We start from the raw sequence: 15,606 nt of genomic DNA on the forward strand, positions 1-15,606 counted from the left end.
CAGGGCTATGGGGAGGGAGCGGGACAGTGGGATTAGATTGGGATTGATACTGGGCTATGGGGATAGAGCGGTGCAGTGGGATTAGTTTGGGGAATGATACAGGGCTATGGGGAGAGAGCGGGACAGTGGGATTAGTTTGGGGGTTGATACAGGGATATGGGGAGAGAGCGGGGCAGTGGGATTAGTTTGGGATTGATTCAGGGCTATGGGGAGAGAGCGGGACCATGGCATTTGTTTTGGATTGATACTGGGCTATGGGGAGAGCGCGGGACAGTGGGATTAGTTTTGGATTGATACAGGGCTATGGGGAGAGAGCGGGGCTGTTTGATTAGTTTGGGATTGATACAGGGCTATGAGGAGAGAGCGGGGCAGTGGGATTAGATTGGGATTGATGCAGGGCTATGGGGAGAGAGTGGGGCAGTGGGATTAGTTTGGGATTGATACAGGGCTATGGGGAGAGAGAGTGACAGTGGGATTATTTTGGGATTGATACAGGGCTATGGGGAGAGAGCGGGACAGTGGGATTAGTTTGGGATTGATACAGGGCTATGGGGAGAGAGCGGGGCAGTGGGATTAGTCTGGGATTGATACAGGGCTATGGGGAGAGAGCGGGACAGTGGGATTAGTTTGGGGATTGATACAGGGCTATGGGGAGAGAGCGGGGCAGTGGGATTAGTTTGGGTTTGATACAGGGCTATGGGGAGAGAGCGGGGCAGTGGGATTAGTTTGGGATTGATACAGGGCTATGGGGAGAGAGCGGGGCAGTGGGATTAGTTTGGGATTGATACAGGGCTATGGGGAGAGAGCGGGGCAGTGCGATTAGTTTTGATTGATACAGGGCTATGGGGATAGAGCGGGACAGTGGGATTAGTTTGGGGATTGATACAGGGCTATGGGTAGAGAGCGGGACAGTGGGATTAGTTTGGGATTGGTACAGGGCTATGGGGAGAGAGCGGGACAGTGGGATTAGTTTGGGATTGGTACAGGTTTAACGATGGAGAGTGGTTGATTGCGTTTTGCAGTATAGAGAGGTGCATCAGCCAGATCCAGTCCCCATCAGTACTTGGAGATGAGTGTGGGATGTCAGATGGATTGGACCACTCCTGGTTGTGATGCTCACATTATTGTCTCATTGTTGGTTCTTAGTTTAACCTCAATGAGTAAATCGGAAATGGGAGGGGGCCAACTAGGGGAATCTTGCAGAAATTAGCACCTCCAGGAGGGTGAACAGTGGAAAAAGATAAAGCTCTTTATCTGTATTCTGCCCTCCTTTTGCAGGAAAAGAGTTTCAGCTGTAAGATCTGTGGAAAAAATTTCAAACGTTCCTCGACACTTTCCACACACCTGCTGATCCACTCCGACACTCGGCCCTATCCCTGTCAGTATTGTGGGAAATGCTTCCATCAGAAGTCCGACATGAAAAAACACACCTTCATCCACACAGGTAAGGATAATGTCCAGCACATTCCCCACAGGTAAGGATAATGTCCAGCACATTCCCCACAGGTACTGGGATCGCTCCAGCACATTCCCCACAGGTGCTGGGATCACTCCAGCCCACTCCCCACAGGTACTGGGATCGCTCCAGCTCAATCCCCACAGGTACTGGGATCGCTCCAGCTCACTCCCCACAGGTACTGGGATCGCTCCAGCTCAATCCCCACAGATACTGGGATCACTCCAGCAAACTCCCCACAGGTACTGGGATCGCTCCAGCACATTCCCCACAGGTACTGGGATCGCTCCAGCACATTCCCCACAGGTACTGGGATCGCTCCAGCACATTCCCCACAGGTACTGGGATCGCTCCAGCACATTCCCCACAGGTACTGGGATCACTCCAGCACATTCCCCACAGGTACTGGGATCGCTCCAGCTCAATCCCCACAGGTACTGGGATCACTCCAGCACACTCCCCACAGGTACTGGGATCGCTCCAGCACACTCCCCACAGGTACTGGGATCACTCCAGCACATTCCCCATGTACTGGGATCACTCCAGCACACTCCCCACAGGTACTGGGATCACTCCAGCACATTCCCCATGTACTGGGATCACTCCAGCACACTCCCCACAGGTACTGGGATCGCTCCAGCACATTCTCCATGTACTGGGATCACTCCAGCACACTCCCCATGTACTGGGATCACTCCAGCTCACTCCCCACAGGTACTGGGATCGCTCCAGCTCAATCCCCACAGGTACTGGGATCGCTCCAGCTCAATCCCCACAGGTACTGGGATCGCTCCAGCTCAATCCCCACAGGTACTGGGATCACTCCAGCACACCCCCCACAGGTACTGGGATCGCTCCAGCTCAATCCCCACAGGTACTGGGATCGCTCCAGCACACTCTCCACAGGTACTGGGATCGACTCCAGCTCAATCCCTACAGGTACTGGGATCACTCCAGCACACTCCCCACAGGTACTGGGATCGCTCCAGCACACTCCCCACAGGTACTGGGATCACTCCAGCACATTCCCCATGTACTGGGATCACTCCAGCACACTCCCCACAGGTACTGGGATCACTCCAGCACATTCCCCATGTACTGGGATCACTCCAGCACACTCCCCACAGGTACTGGGATCGCTCCAGCACATTCCCCATGTACTGGGATCACTCCAGCACACTCCCCATGTACTGGGATCACTCCAGCTCACTCCCCACAGGTACTGGGATCGCTCCAGCTCAATCCCCACAGGTACTGGGATCGCTCCAGCTCAATCCCCACAGGTACTGGGATCACTCCAGCTCAATCCCCACAGGTACTGGGATCACTCCAGCACACCCCCCACAGGTACTGGGATCGCTCCAGCTCAATCCCCACAGGTACTGGGATCGCTCCAGCACACTCTCCACAGGTACTGGGATCGACTCCAGCTCAATCCCTACAGGTACTGGGATCACTCCAGCTCACTCCCCACAGGGACTGGGATCGACTCCAGCTCAATCCCCATAGGTACTGGGATCACTCCAGCACACTCCCCACAGGTACTGGGATCACTCCAGCCCAATCCCCACAGGTACTGGGATGACTCCAGCTCAATCCCCACAGATACTGGGATCACTCCAGCTCAATCCCCACAGGGACTGGGATCGCTCCAGCCCAATCCCCACAGGTACTGGGATCGCTCCAGCTCAATCCCCACAGGTACTGGGATCGCTCCAGCTCAATCCCCACAGGTACTGGGATCGTCTCCAGCACACTCCCCACAGGTACTGGGATCACTCCAGCACACTCCCCACAGGTACTGGGATCACTCCAGCACACTCCCCACAGGTACTGGGATCACTCCACACTCTCCAGAGATACTGGGATCGCTCCAGCACACTCCCCACAGGTACTGGGATCGCTCCAGCACACCCCCCACAGGTACTGGGATCACTCCAGCTCAATCCCCACAGATACTGGGATCGCTCCAGCACACTCCCCACAGGTACTGGGATCGCTCCAGCTCAATCCCCACAGGTACTGGGATCGTCTCCAGCACACTCCCCACAGGTACTGGGATCACTCCAGCACACTCCCCACAGGTACTGGGATCACTCCACACTCTCCAGAGATACTGGGATCGCTCCAGCACACTCCCCACAGGTACTGGGATCGCTCCAGCACACCCCCCACAGGTACTGGGATCACTCCACACTCTCCACAGATACTGGGATCGCTCCAGCACACTCCCCACAGGTACTGGGATCGCTCCACAGGAGATTTAATACTGGAGGTTCAATTCTGGGGATTTAATACTGGGGATTTAATACTGGAGGTTTAATACTGGAGGTTCAATACTGGGGGTTTAATACTGGGGGTTTAATACTGGAGCTTTAATACTGATCACTGTCACTAGATGATGAATATTTTCTTGCTGTCAATGTTTTGTTGTAGGTGAAAAGCCTCACAAGTGTCAGGTGTGTGGGAAAGCTTTCAGCCAGAGCTCAAACCTCATCACCCACAGCAGAAAACACACCGGCTTCAAACCTTTCATCTGCTCTGTGTGTGGCAAAGGGTTTCAGAGGAAAGTCGACTTGCGCAGGCATCAGGAGACACATATCGGGATGAACTCAGCTGCTGTATAGGTCACGGGAAAGGCAGCCAATCAGGAACACGCCAGCTCCCTGGATCAGCCAATGAACCATGTCCCAGCCCTCTGATTCAGCCAATGAGGGGACACCTTGAGACCTTGAGCCAGTAGCTCCCTGATCAATGAGATGTTCCTGAATTCCTTGGCTCTCCAAAGACGTCTGTGCGGAGCTGTCGTTCAGCGTGGCTGTATCCTGTGCCTCTTTCTGCAGAGCAGAACTACTCCTGCACCACAGTCTGGGGAGGCAGATCCCAGTAATAACATCCTCAATCCAGGATTCCTTATCCTCCCTGCAGGGTTACTGCACATGGACTGCAGCGGTTGAAGAAGGCAGCTCACCACCACCCTCTCGAGGGCAACTAGGGATGGGCAATAAACGCTGGTCTAGCCAGCGAAGCCCACGTCCCCGTGAACAAATAAATAAAGGAAAAATGATGTATTTTCAAAAAGTGTTTTAAGGTGTAACAATGTGTAAATGCCCAGAAATTCAGAACAGAAAGTGGCCTGAGTGCTCAGAGCTGAACCCATGGGGATAAAACTGGAGGTTCCTGTCACCGGGAGACAGTCCCTAGTCAAACCAGGATTCTTTCATAACCACTGACACAGTCATGTGCCTGAGTTCATTTTTTAGCTCCAATGTTTGTATTCTATATATTTTAATTAATAAAAAGATCCTCGTTGAACAATGGGATGGTGTGTGTAATGGTTACTGAAAGGTTGCTGGAGAACTATCCCACTCACTCCCTCTGTCCAGGAACTGGACGGAGAAACAACAGACCACAGCTTCCTGGTCTCAGTGACAGGCCAGCAAAGCATTGGGCTGGAGTGTGATGCTTTCACAGCCAAGGAGCCCGGTCAGACTGTGCTAAAGCTGATATATCCCAGAAAGGGCGGAGGAGCAATTTGACTAGAAAAAAATTCCCTTTGTGCAAAAGGAAATGCAAATTGTTTTTGTAAAGCCAGTGACAGGAACTGTATTTCCTGGGGTGGAGGCCCAGAGTCGGTACCCAGCTGAGTCCTCTGTGCTGAGACCTGTTTGTAACCTGACTTGTTGAGGCGGTGGGTGGATCAATTCTGGCTCTGAGTGGCTGAGAGTGAGAGAGGGGAGCAGCTGATTCCCGAATTGCAGCCCCACGGAGAGTTTCTGACAGAGAGAGAGCAGAGTGCGGGTGAGTCCAGAGCAGTGCACAATCTAGTTACCGTGTTCGTATAGGAAATGACCAGTGTGCGTGTGTGTGAGTACCAGAGAGAGAGAAACAGAGAGAGAGAGAGAGAGCAACACACCGAGAGAGAGAGACAGAGAGAGAAACGAACAGGGAGAGAGAGAGCATCACGGGGACAGAGAGAGAGAGAGAAACAGAGAGAAACATGAAACAGAGAGAGGGAGAGCAACATGCCAAGAGAGACAGAGATAGAGAGAAAGAGAAATAGAGAGAGAGAGAAAAACACAGAGAGAGAAAGAATGTGAGGGAAACAGAGTGAGAGAAACAGAGAAAGAGAGAGAGAGAGAAAGAGAGAAAGAAAAACTGTGAGGGAAACAGAGTGAGAGAAAAACAGAGAGAAACCGAAAGAGAGAGAAAAGAGAGAAGAGAATCACAGAGAGACAGGCAAAGAGAAACAGGAAGAGAAAGCCACAGAGAGAGAGAGAAAGAGAGAGACTGAGGGAGAGGGAGAAAGTAACACAGACGGAAAGAAGATAGAGCGGGAGTTAGAGGGACTGAGAGGCAAAGGGAAAAGGAGACAGAGACAGTGATAGAGAGATTGAGGGAGTGAGAGGAAATCAAGGAGGAGGGGGAGAGAGGATGTGGAGGAGTCAAAAGAAAGATTCGCATTTCTATCGGAACACGGGAATTAGAAGCAGGAGGAGGCCATTCAGCCCTTCAAGCCTGTTCCACCATTCAATACAGTCATGGCTGATCTGATTGTGGTCTCACCTCCACTTTCCTGTCTGTCCCCCATAACCCTGACCCTCTTGTCGATCAAAAATCTGACTAACTCAGCCTTGAACATGTTCAGTGACCCAGTCTCGCTGCTTTCTGAGGAGGAGAGTTCCACAGACTGACAACCCTCTGAGAGAAAAAAATTCTCTACACCTCAGTCTTAACTAGTAGACCTCATATCCTTAAACTGTGTCCTCTGGTTCTAGTCTCCCCACAAGTGGAAACAGCCTCCCGGTGTGTACCCTGTCAAATCCCCTCAGGCTCTTATATGTTTCAATAAGATCAGCTCTCATTCTTCTAAACTCCAATGGGTACAGGCCCAACTTGTTCAACATTCCCTCATAAGATAAGCCCCTCATCTGAGGAATGAGTTGAACGAACCTCCCCTGAACTGTTCCTAACACAATTATATCTTTTTTCAAATAAGGAGACCAGAACTGTACACAGTATTCCAGATGTGGTCTCACCAAGGTCCTCTTATATTCCATTACTCTTGCAATAAATGCTGTGCCTGTATACTAAACTTTTGTGATTCATGTACCAGGACACCCAGATCCCTCTGTACCACCGAGTTCTGCAATCTCTCCCCATTTAATAGTATATTGCTTTTCTATTCTTCTTGCTAAAGTGCACAAGTTCTCATTTTCCCACATTATACTTCATCTGTCAAATGTTTCCCCATTCATTTAACCTGTCTGTATCCCTTTGCGGTCTCTCTACCTCTTCTTGACAACTTACTTTCCTACTTATTCCTACAGGAGGTTCACGAGAATGATCCCAGGAACGAAAGGCTTAACATATGAGGAACGCTTGAGGACTCTGGGTCTATACTCGATGGAGTTTAGAAGGATGAGGGGGGATCTGATTGAAACTTACAGAATACTGAAAGGCCTGGATAGAGTGGACGTGGGGAAGATGTTTCCATTAGTAGGAGAGACTAGGACCCGAGGGCACAGCCTCAGAGTAAAGGGAAGACCTTTTAGAACAGAGATGAGGAGAAACTTCTTTAGCCAGAGAGTGGTGAATCTATGGAATTCATTGCCACAGAAGGCTGTGGAGGCCAGGTCATTGAGTGCATTTAAGACCGAGATAGATAGGTTCTTGATTGGTAAGGGGATCAAAGGTTACGGGGAGAAGGCGGGAGAATGGGGTTGAGAAACTTATCAGCCATGATTGAATGGCGGAGCAGACTCGATGGGCCGAATGGCCTAATTTCTGCTCCTATGTCTTATGGTCTTATATCTTGGTGTAATTAGCAAATTTAGCTACCATACATTCAGTCCCTTCATTCAAATCATTGATGTGGATTGTAAATAGTTGAGGCCCCAACACTGATCACTGTGACACTCCACTAGTTACAGCCTTCCAACCTAAAAATGATCCATTCATCTCTACTCTGCTTCCTGTTAGCTAACCAATTCTTTACCTATGCTAATATGTTACCCACTACACCATGTAACCTTATCTAGTTAGTAACCTTTGATGTGGCACCTTATCAAATGCCTTTTGGAAATCTAAGTACACCACATCTACTGGATCCCCTTTATCCACCTTGCTCGTTACTTCCTCAAAAAACTCCAATAAATCAGTTAGAGATTTCCCTTGCACAAAGCCATGTTGACTCTGCCCGGTCAAATTATGATTTTCTAAGTATCCTGCCTTAATTTCCTTAATAATGGATTCTAGCAATTTCCCTATGACTGATGTTAGTCTAATTGGTCTGTAGTCTCATGCTTTCTGTCTCCTTCCTTTCTTGAATAAAAATGTTACATTCGTTATTTTCCAATTCACTGGGACCCTTCCCGAATCTATGGGATTTTGGAAGATTATAACCAATGCATCTACTATCACCACAGCTACTTCTCTTAAGACCCTAATATGCAGAACATCTGGTTCCGGGGACTTTAGGTCTAATAGTTTTCCCAGCATCTTTTCTCTAGTGATGGTGATTGTTTTAAATTCCTTGCTCCTGTCTACCTTTTGATTTACAAGTATCTTTGGGAAGTTTTCTAAGTCTTTACAGTGAAAACAGACACAAAATACCTGTTCAACACCTATTCCATTTCCTTGCTTTCCATTATTAATCCCCCAGCCTCACTCCCTCGTGGGCCAACACTAGCTTTAGTTACTCTTTTCCTATTTAAATACTTGTGGAAACTCTTATTGTCTGCTTTTATATTACTAGCTATCTTTCTCTCATACTCTACTTTCTCCCTCTTTATCTTTTTTAGTCATTCTTTGCTGGTTTTAAAAATCTGATCAATCTTCTGACCTACCACTAAACTTTGCAAATTTGTATAGTGTTTCTTTCAATTTGATGCTCTCCTTAACTTCCTTATTCAGCCATCGATGATGTATCCTTCTCAAAGATCCTTACTTTCTCACTAGGATAAATCTTTGCTCAGAGTAATTGAATATCTCCTGAAATGTCTGCCGCTACATCTCTACTGTCCTATCTTTAAACCAGTTTCCCAGTTCACTTTAGCTAGCTCTGATTTCACACCCTTATAATTACCTTTATTCAGGTTTAAAACACTAGTTTTAGACTCACCCTTCTCCCCTTCAAACTGAACTTGAAATTCTATCATGTTATGATCGCTGTCACCTCGAGGCACCTTCACTATGAGGTTATTGATTAACCCTGTCTCATTGCTAATTACCAGGTCTAGAATAGCCTGCTCCCTGGTTGGCTCTAGAATGTACTGCTCTAAGAAATTGCCCCGAATACACTGTATGAACTCATTTTCCAGGCTACCTCTTCCAATCTGATTCACCCAATCTGCATGTATATTAAAGTCTCCCATGATTATTGCGGTACCTTTCTTACACGTCCCATTTAATTCTTCCTGTATACTCTGATCTACCATGTAACCGCTGTTAGGGGGCCTGTAAACTACTCCCACAAGTGACCTCTTAGCTTTCCCATTTCTTTTCTCTACCCAAACTGATTCTATATCTTTCTGTTTTGAGTTAAGGTCATCTCTCACTGCTGTACTAATGATATCCTTAATTAACAGAGCTACCCCACCACTTTTCCTAGCTTCCTATGTTTTTTTCAAAATGTCGAATGCCCTTCAATTTTCAGGTCCCAGCCTTGGTCATTCTGCAACCATGTCTCAGTAATGGCTATCAGGTCATACATATTTATTTCCATCTGTGCTAACAATTCATCCATTTTGTCATGACTCACTGGGGATAGTGCACTGTAATATCAAGACCCACTGTTCCCCTAGCTGCAGCTAATGTGAAAAGTTTGACCAAATCACCAGATTTCCCCAATTCTACCTAACTGTTTAAATTAGGTTAACAGAATACAAGCACCAGGTTTGTAATCTTAATAAATAAATAACTCTTTATTGAAAAAACTGTTGTTAACCAGTGGCAAAAGAAAGAAATATAAACTGCTAACTTTTAATACTATAGCTTAAACTCTACCCCCTTCTTAAATCCCCAAACACAGACACACACATTACACATAAGATACACATGGGTTTTAAGGGTGGGATAAAACAGCTCAATAACACCAATCCGGAGTACAGGATTTGATGGGTTGATTTTGATCGATGTTTTCCAAATTCCTTTCAGTTCTTGTTGATGACATGAGGTGGTCTTCCCAGCACTTTCAGTCTTTAGTTCACCTTTTGAGAATTTGCTTTTCAATGTCTCTAACAATGGTTTTCCCCTTTTCCTTTTTACAGAGGTTTCCTCAGAGAGAGCAGGTTATAGAGATATGAAGAAAGGAGATTTTAGATGTTTTCTCTTTGCAGGCCAGGAGCTTTTTGTTGTGGAATTTCTGGAATCTTCCACACACAGGAGAAAGAGGTTTTAGGTCTTGTTCCTTTCGGGTTAGGAGCTATTCTGCACTGCTCTAACATAAAACCTGGTCACCTGGTCAGGAGCCAATTAAAACATTGTTGCCAAGGAGCTCCCTTGGTCCAGGACTCCTTTCCGGCACCATCCTGACTTTCATGTAACACTCTGTTCCAGGACTGCAACATTGTATATATATCTCCCATCCTCTTCCAGTGGACATGTCTTTCAACCTGCAGCCATTGTAATTTTAACCCACAATCCAACAGAAAATAAAAAGATGTGTTCCTTACTTGCCTGCACACTTAAAAGAGATGAAACAGCATTTCAAAAATGTGTTTCATCACAAGGTATGTGACACATGGACAACAAAACACGAGACTTACTTTCATTCATCCTTCCTCCCCTTTATACAATCTTATACATTCTTCAGCATTCTTTACCCCTTTAACTTATTTCAGTGTTTTACACCCGAGACAATGTATCTGCGATCACATTATCTTCACCAGCAATGTGAACAATCTTTACATTGAATGGTTGGAACAATAGACTCATTTAAACAGTCTTGCATTTTGAGTTTTAAGCCTTTCAGTAAACGCCAGTGGATTATGGTCAGTGTAGATTAGTGTTTCTTTGTTATCGTGTCAGACATAAATTCCAAAGTGTTGAAGAGACAACAATGCTAGATTTTCTTTTTCTACTGTTGAGTACTTCCTCTGAAATTGATTTCGTTTCTTTTGGAAAAGTACCCCACCGGCTTCTCTATCCCTAATTTATCATCTTGTAATAGGACTGCACCTACCCCCAAGTCACTAGCATCAATTGCCATTTTAAAAGGTTTGGTAAAGTCAGGGGCGGCCAACAATGGTTCATTTATTAAGATTGCCTTCAGCTTTCCAAAGGCTGCTTGGCATTCTGCTGGCCATACCACTTGTGCCTGTTTTCTTAACAAATTGGTGAGAGGTACAGCTATTGTGCTGAAAAAAGAACAAAGAAAAGTACAGCACAGGAACAGGCCCTTCGGCCCTCCAAGCCTGCGCCGACCATATTGCCCATCAAACTAAAACATTTTGCACTTCCAGGGTCCGTATCCCTCTATTTCCATCCTATTCATGTATTTGTCAAGCTGCCTCTTAAACACCACTATCGTACCTGCTTCCACCACCTCCTCTGGCAGCGAATTCCAGACATTCACTACCCTCTGCGTAAAAAACTTGCCCCACACATCTAAAGTTAGGCACGAACTTCTGATAAAACCCACACATTCCCAAAAATCTCATGATTTCTCGTGTAGTTTTCGGAATGGGGAATTCTGTTGGAGCGTTCACTTTTGCTGTTCTTGGCAACACTTGCCCTTGTCCTACGATGTGACCTCGGTAAGTTACCCTTGCTTTTGCAAGTTCGCTTTTGGCTAGATTTATGACTAAGCCAGCCAACTACAATTGCTTAAACAGGTCATCTAATTGCTCTACGTGTAATTCCCATGTGTTACTATACATTACAACATTGCCTAGATAAACCACACACTTCGGCTATGACTTGATTCATAAGTCTCCGGAATGTAGCTGGGGCGTTTTTAAACCCAAACAGCATGACTAGACATTGATACAACCCACTTGGAGTAACAAAGGTGGCATATTTCTTTAGCCCTTGGTGTTACTGGCACTTGCCTGTGCCCCTTCAATAGATCAACTTTAGAAAGAAATCAGATACTGCCAACCCTATCGATGCAATTTTCTAACCGAGGAATTGGGTATGAATCTGTTCTCATTACTACATCCACTTTCCAGTAGTCTATACAAGATCTAGTGGATCCATCCAGCTTGGGAACCAGCACTACCGGTGAACTCCAGCCACTTTGGCTAGGCTCAATCAATTGATTGTCCAGCATATATTGGATCTCTGTTTCTAACTGAGCTTGTTTTTCTGGGCTCAACCAATAATGACGTTGTTTTATCGGCACTGAGTCTCCTACATCCACATCATGTTTAGCTAACGTAATACATCCAGGTGTATCCCTACAAATTCTCTAAGTAACGTTATTAGATCTTACCTTGGTTCTTCCTCTAAATATGAGAACACAATGTCTAACTGTTCCAGTATTGTTGTACTGGCTAGTCGAGTTGTAGGAAGTTCGCTTTGGGCACTGTTTACTTCTCCATCTACCCTGCCCTTACTATCTCTGTCATCCTCCACCACTCCTACCACCTGGCACACTTGCTCTGTCTTATTATCATCTCTGTGATGATATTGCTTCATCATGTTTATGTGACATAACCGTTTCTTCTTCCTACGCTCAGGGGCTATAAGTCATTTTACTAACTCTCCTAACTATCTAATAGAGTTCGCTGAATTTCACTTTCAAGGGTTCACCCTGCAAAGGTAATAATATCAATACTTCATCTCCTGCTTGGAACATTCTAGTTGTAGCGTGTTTTCCCAAGCGTTTAGGCTTGGGAAATTTTTAAGCGCTCTCGTGGTACTTTACATGCTCCTGTGAGTCTTTCTACAAACATGGACACATAATACAACATGGAGGATTCACCTTTCTGCTTTAGGAACTTTCTCTTATTTCATGACCATAGATCAATTCGAATGGATTGGATCTAGTAGATTCATTTGGAGAATCTCTCGTAGCAAATAGTAAGAAATCTAATCCTTTGTCTCAATTCTTTGAGTATTCATGGCAATAGGTCTTAATCACGGTACTGAGAGTCTGATGGTATCTCTCTAAAGCTCCCTGTGTCTGTGGGTGATGGGTGGTAGACTTTAGTTGTTTGATACCCAAACTGCTGATTATGTCCTGGAAAATTTTAGACATGAAGTTAGAGCCTTGGTTTTTTTTTAATTCATCCACAGGATGTGGGCTTCTCTGGCTGGGCCAGCATTTATTTCCCATCCCTAGTTACCCTTGAGAAGGTGGTGGGTGAGCTGCCTTCTTGAACCGCTGCAGTCCATGTGGTGTAGGTACACCCACAGTGCTGTTAGGGAGGGAGTTCCAGGATTTTGACCCAACGACTGTGAAGGAACGGCAATATATTTCCAAGTCAGGATGGTGAGCGACTTGGAGGGGAACTTCCAGGTGTTGGTGTTCCCATTTATCTTCTGCCTTGTCCTTCTAGATGGCAGCGGTCGTGGGTTTGGAAGGTGCTGTGGAAGGAGCCTTGGTGAATTCCTGCAGTGCATCTTGTAGATGGTACACACTGCTGCTGTGCATCGGTGGTGGAGGGGGTGAATGTTTGTGGATGTGGTGCCAATCAAATGGGCTGCTTTGTCCTGGATGGTGTCAAGCTCTTTGAGTGTTGTGGGAGCTGCACTCATCCAGGCAAGTGGGGAGTATTCCATCACACTCCTGACTTGTGCCTTGTAGATGGTGGACAGGCTTTGGAGAGTCAGGAGGTGAGTTACTCATCACACTATTCCTGGCCTCTGACCTGCCCTTGTAGCCACAGTATTTATATGGCTAGTCCAGTTCAGTTTCTGGTCAATGGTAACCCCAGGATGTTGATAGTGGGGGATTCAGTGATGGTAATGTCATTGAACGTCAAGGGGCGATGGTTGGATTCTCTCTTGTTGGAGATGGTCATTGCCTGGTACATGTGTTGTGTGAATGTTACTTGCCACTTGTCAGCCCAAGCCTGGATATTGTCCAGGTCTTGCTACATTTGGTCATAGACTGTTCAGTATCTGAGGAGTCGCGAATGGTGCTGAACATTTCGCAATCATCAGCGAACATCCCCACTTCTGACCTTATGATGGAAGGAAGGTCATTGATGAAGCAGCTGAAGATGGTTGGGCTGAGGACACTACCCTGAGGAACTCCTGCAGTGATGTCCTGGAGCTGAGATGACTGACCTCCAATAACTACAACCATCTTCCTTTGTGCTAGATATGGCTCCAACCAGTGGAGAGTTTTCCCCCTGATTCTCATTGACTCCAGTTTTGCTAGGGCTCCTTGATGCCACACTCGGTCAAATGCTGCCTTGATGTCAAGGGCAGTCACTCTCATCTCACCTCTGGAGTTCAGCTCTTTTGTCCATGTTTGAACCAAGGCTGTAATGAGGTCAGGAGCTGAGTGGCCCTGGCGGAACCCAAACTGGGCATCAGTGAGCAGGTTATTGCTAAGCAAGAGCTGCTTGATAGCACTGTTGATGACCCCCTTCCATCACTTTACTGATGATGGAGAGTAGACTGATGGGACGATAATTGGCTGGGTTGGATTTGTCGTGTTTTTTGTGTACAGGACAAACTTGGGCAATTTTCCACATAGCCGGGTAGTTGTCAGTGTTGTACCTGTACTGGAACAGCTTGGCTAGGGGTGCAGCAAGTTCTGGAGCACAAGTCTTCAGTACTATTGTCAGAATATTGTCAGGGCCCATAGCCTTTGCAGTATCCAGTGCCTTCATCTGTTTCTTGATATCACGTGGAGTGAATCGAATTGGCTGGAGACGGGCATCTGTGATGCTGGGGTCCTCAGGAGGAGGTCAGGATGGATCATCCACTCAGCATTTCTGGCTGAAGATTATTGCAAGTGCTTCAGCCTTATCTTTTATACTGATGTGCTCCGCTCCTCCATCATTGAAGGTGGGGATATTTGTAGAGCCTCCTCCTCCAGTGAGTTGTTTAATTGTCCGTCACCATTCATGACTGAATATGGCAGGACTGCAGAGCTTAGATCTGACCTATTGGTTGTGGGATCGCTTAGCTCTGTCCATCACTTGCTGCTTATGCTGTTTGGCATGCAAGTAGCTTCACCAAGTTGACACCTCATTTTTAGGTATGCCTGGTGCTGCTCCTGGTATGCCCTCCTGCACTCTTCATTGAACCAGGGTTGATCCCCTGGCTTGATAGTAATGGTAGAGTGGGGGAAATGCCGGGCCATGAGGTTACAGATTGTGTTCGAGTATAATTCTGCTGCTGCTGATGGCCCACAGTGCCTCAGGGATGCAGTCTTGAGTTGCTAGGCCTGTTTGAAATCCATCCCATTTAGCACGGTGGTAGTGCTACACAACACAATAGAGGGTATCCTCAATGTGAAGATGAGACTTTGCCTCCACAAGGACTGTGTGGTGCTCACTCCTACTGATACTGTCAAGGACAGATGCTTCTGCAGCAGGTAGGTTGGTGAGGATGAGGTCAAGTATGTTTTCCCCTCTTGTTGGTTCCCTCACCACCTGCCACAGACCCAGTCTAGCAGCTATGTCCTTTAGGACTCGGCCAGCTCGGTCAGTAGTGGTGCTACCGAGCCACTCTTGGTGAGATGGACATTGCCGTCCCCTACCCAGAGTACATTCTGCACCCTTGCCACCCTCAGTGCTTCTTCCAAGTGGTGCTGAACATTGGTGAACACTGATTCTTCAGCTGAGGCGTGTGGTAGGTGCTAATCAGCAGGAGGTTTCCTTGTCCATGTTTGACCTGATGCCATGAGACTTCATGGGGTCTGGAGTTGATGTTGAGGACTCCCAGGGCAACTCCCTCCAGACTGTGTATCACTGTGTTGCCACCTCTACTGGGTCTGTCCTGCCGGTGGGACAGGACACACCCAGGGATGGTGATGGTGGTGTCTGGGACATTATCTGTAAGATATGATTCCATGAGGATGATTATGTCAGGCTGTTGCTTGACTAGTCTGTGAGACAGCTCTCCCAATTTTGGCACTACGTCTTTATGAAGTCTTGGCCAGGTAAAATGCCTGTTTATCGATGCTTGGATTTTCCATATTCCTACATGTCCTGCCATGGGAATCTTGTACGCTATTCACAATATCT

The 15,606-nt window shown here is 46.9% G+C and overlaps 2 protein-coding genes across 2 annotated transcripts in view; both read left to right on the forward strand.

The window, feature by feature from the left end:
- The window catches only part of LOC144668783 (zinc finger protein Gfi-1b-like), a 51,732-nt gene extending 47,548 nt beyond the window's left edge, over window positions 1-4,184 (forward strand). Inside the window, exons 6-7 of the mRNA XM_078531116.1 lie at window positions 1,279-1,444; window positions 3,893-4,184. Coding sequence (XP_078387242.1) covers window positions 1,279-1,444; window positions 3,893-4,083 — 357 coding nt within the window. The 3' untranslated portion in view covers window positions 4,084-4,184. The remainder of the gene's footprint in view (window positions 1-1,278; window positions 1,445-3,892) is intronic.
- A 942-nt stretch (window positions 4,185-5,126) lies between these two features.
- The window catches only part of LOC144668780 (volume-regulated anion channel subunit LRRC8C-like), a 49,474-nt gene continuing 38,994 nt past the window's right edge, over window positions 5,127-15,606 (forward strand). The window contains exon 1 of the mRNA XM_078531113.1: window positions 5,127-5,257. The gene's annotated coding sequence lies outside the window, so the exon portion shown is untranslated. The remainder of the gene's footprint in view (window positions 5,258-15,606) is intronic.

The sequence above is a fragment of the Cetorhinus maximus genome, chromosome 28 (genome assembly GCF_964194155.1).
Source record: "Cetorhinus maximus chromosome 28, sCetMax3.hap1.1, whole genome shotgun sequence".
NCBI classification, from domain to species: domain Eukaryota; kingdom Metazoa; phylum Chordata; class Chondrichthyes; order Lamniformes; family Cetorhinidae; genus Cetorhinus; species Cetorhinus maximus.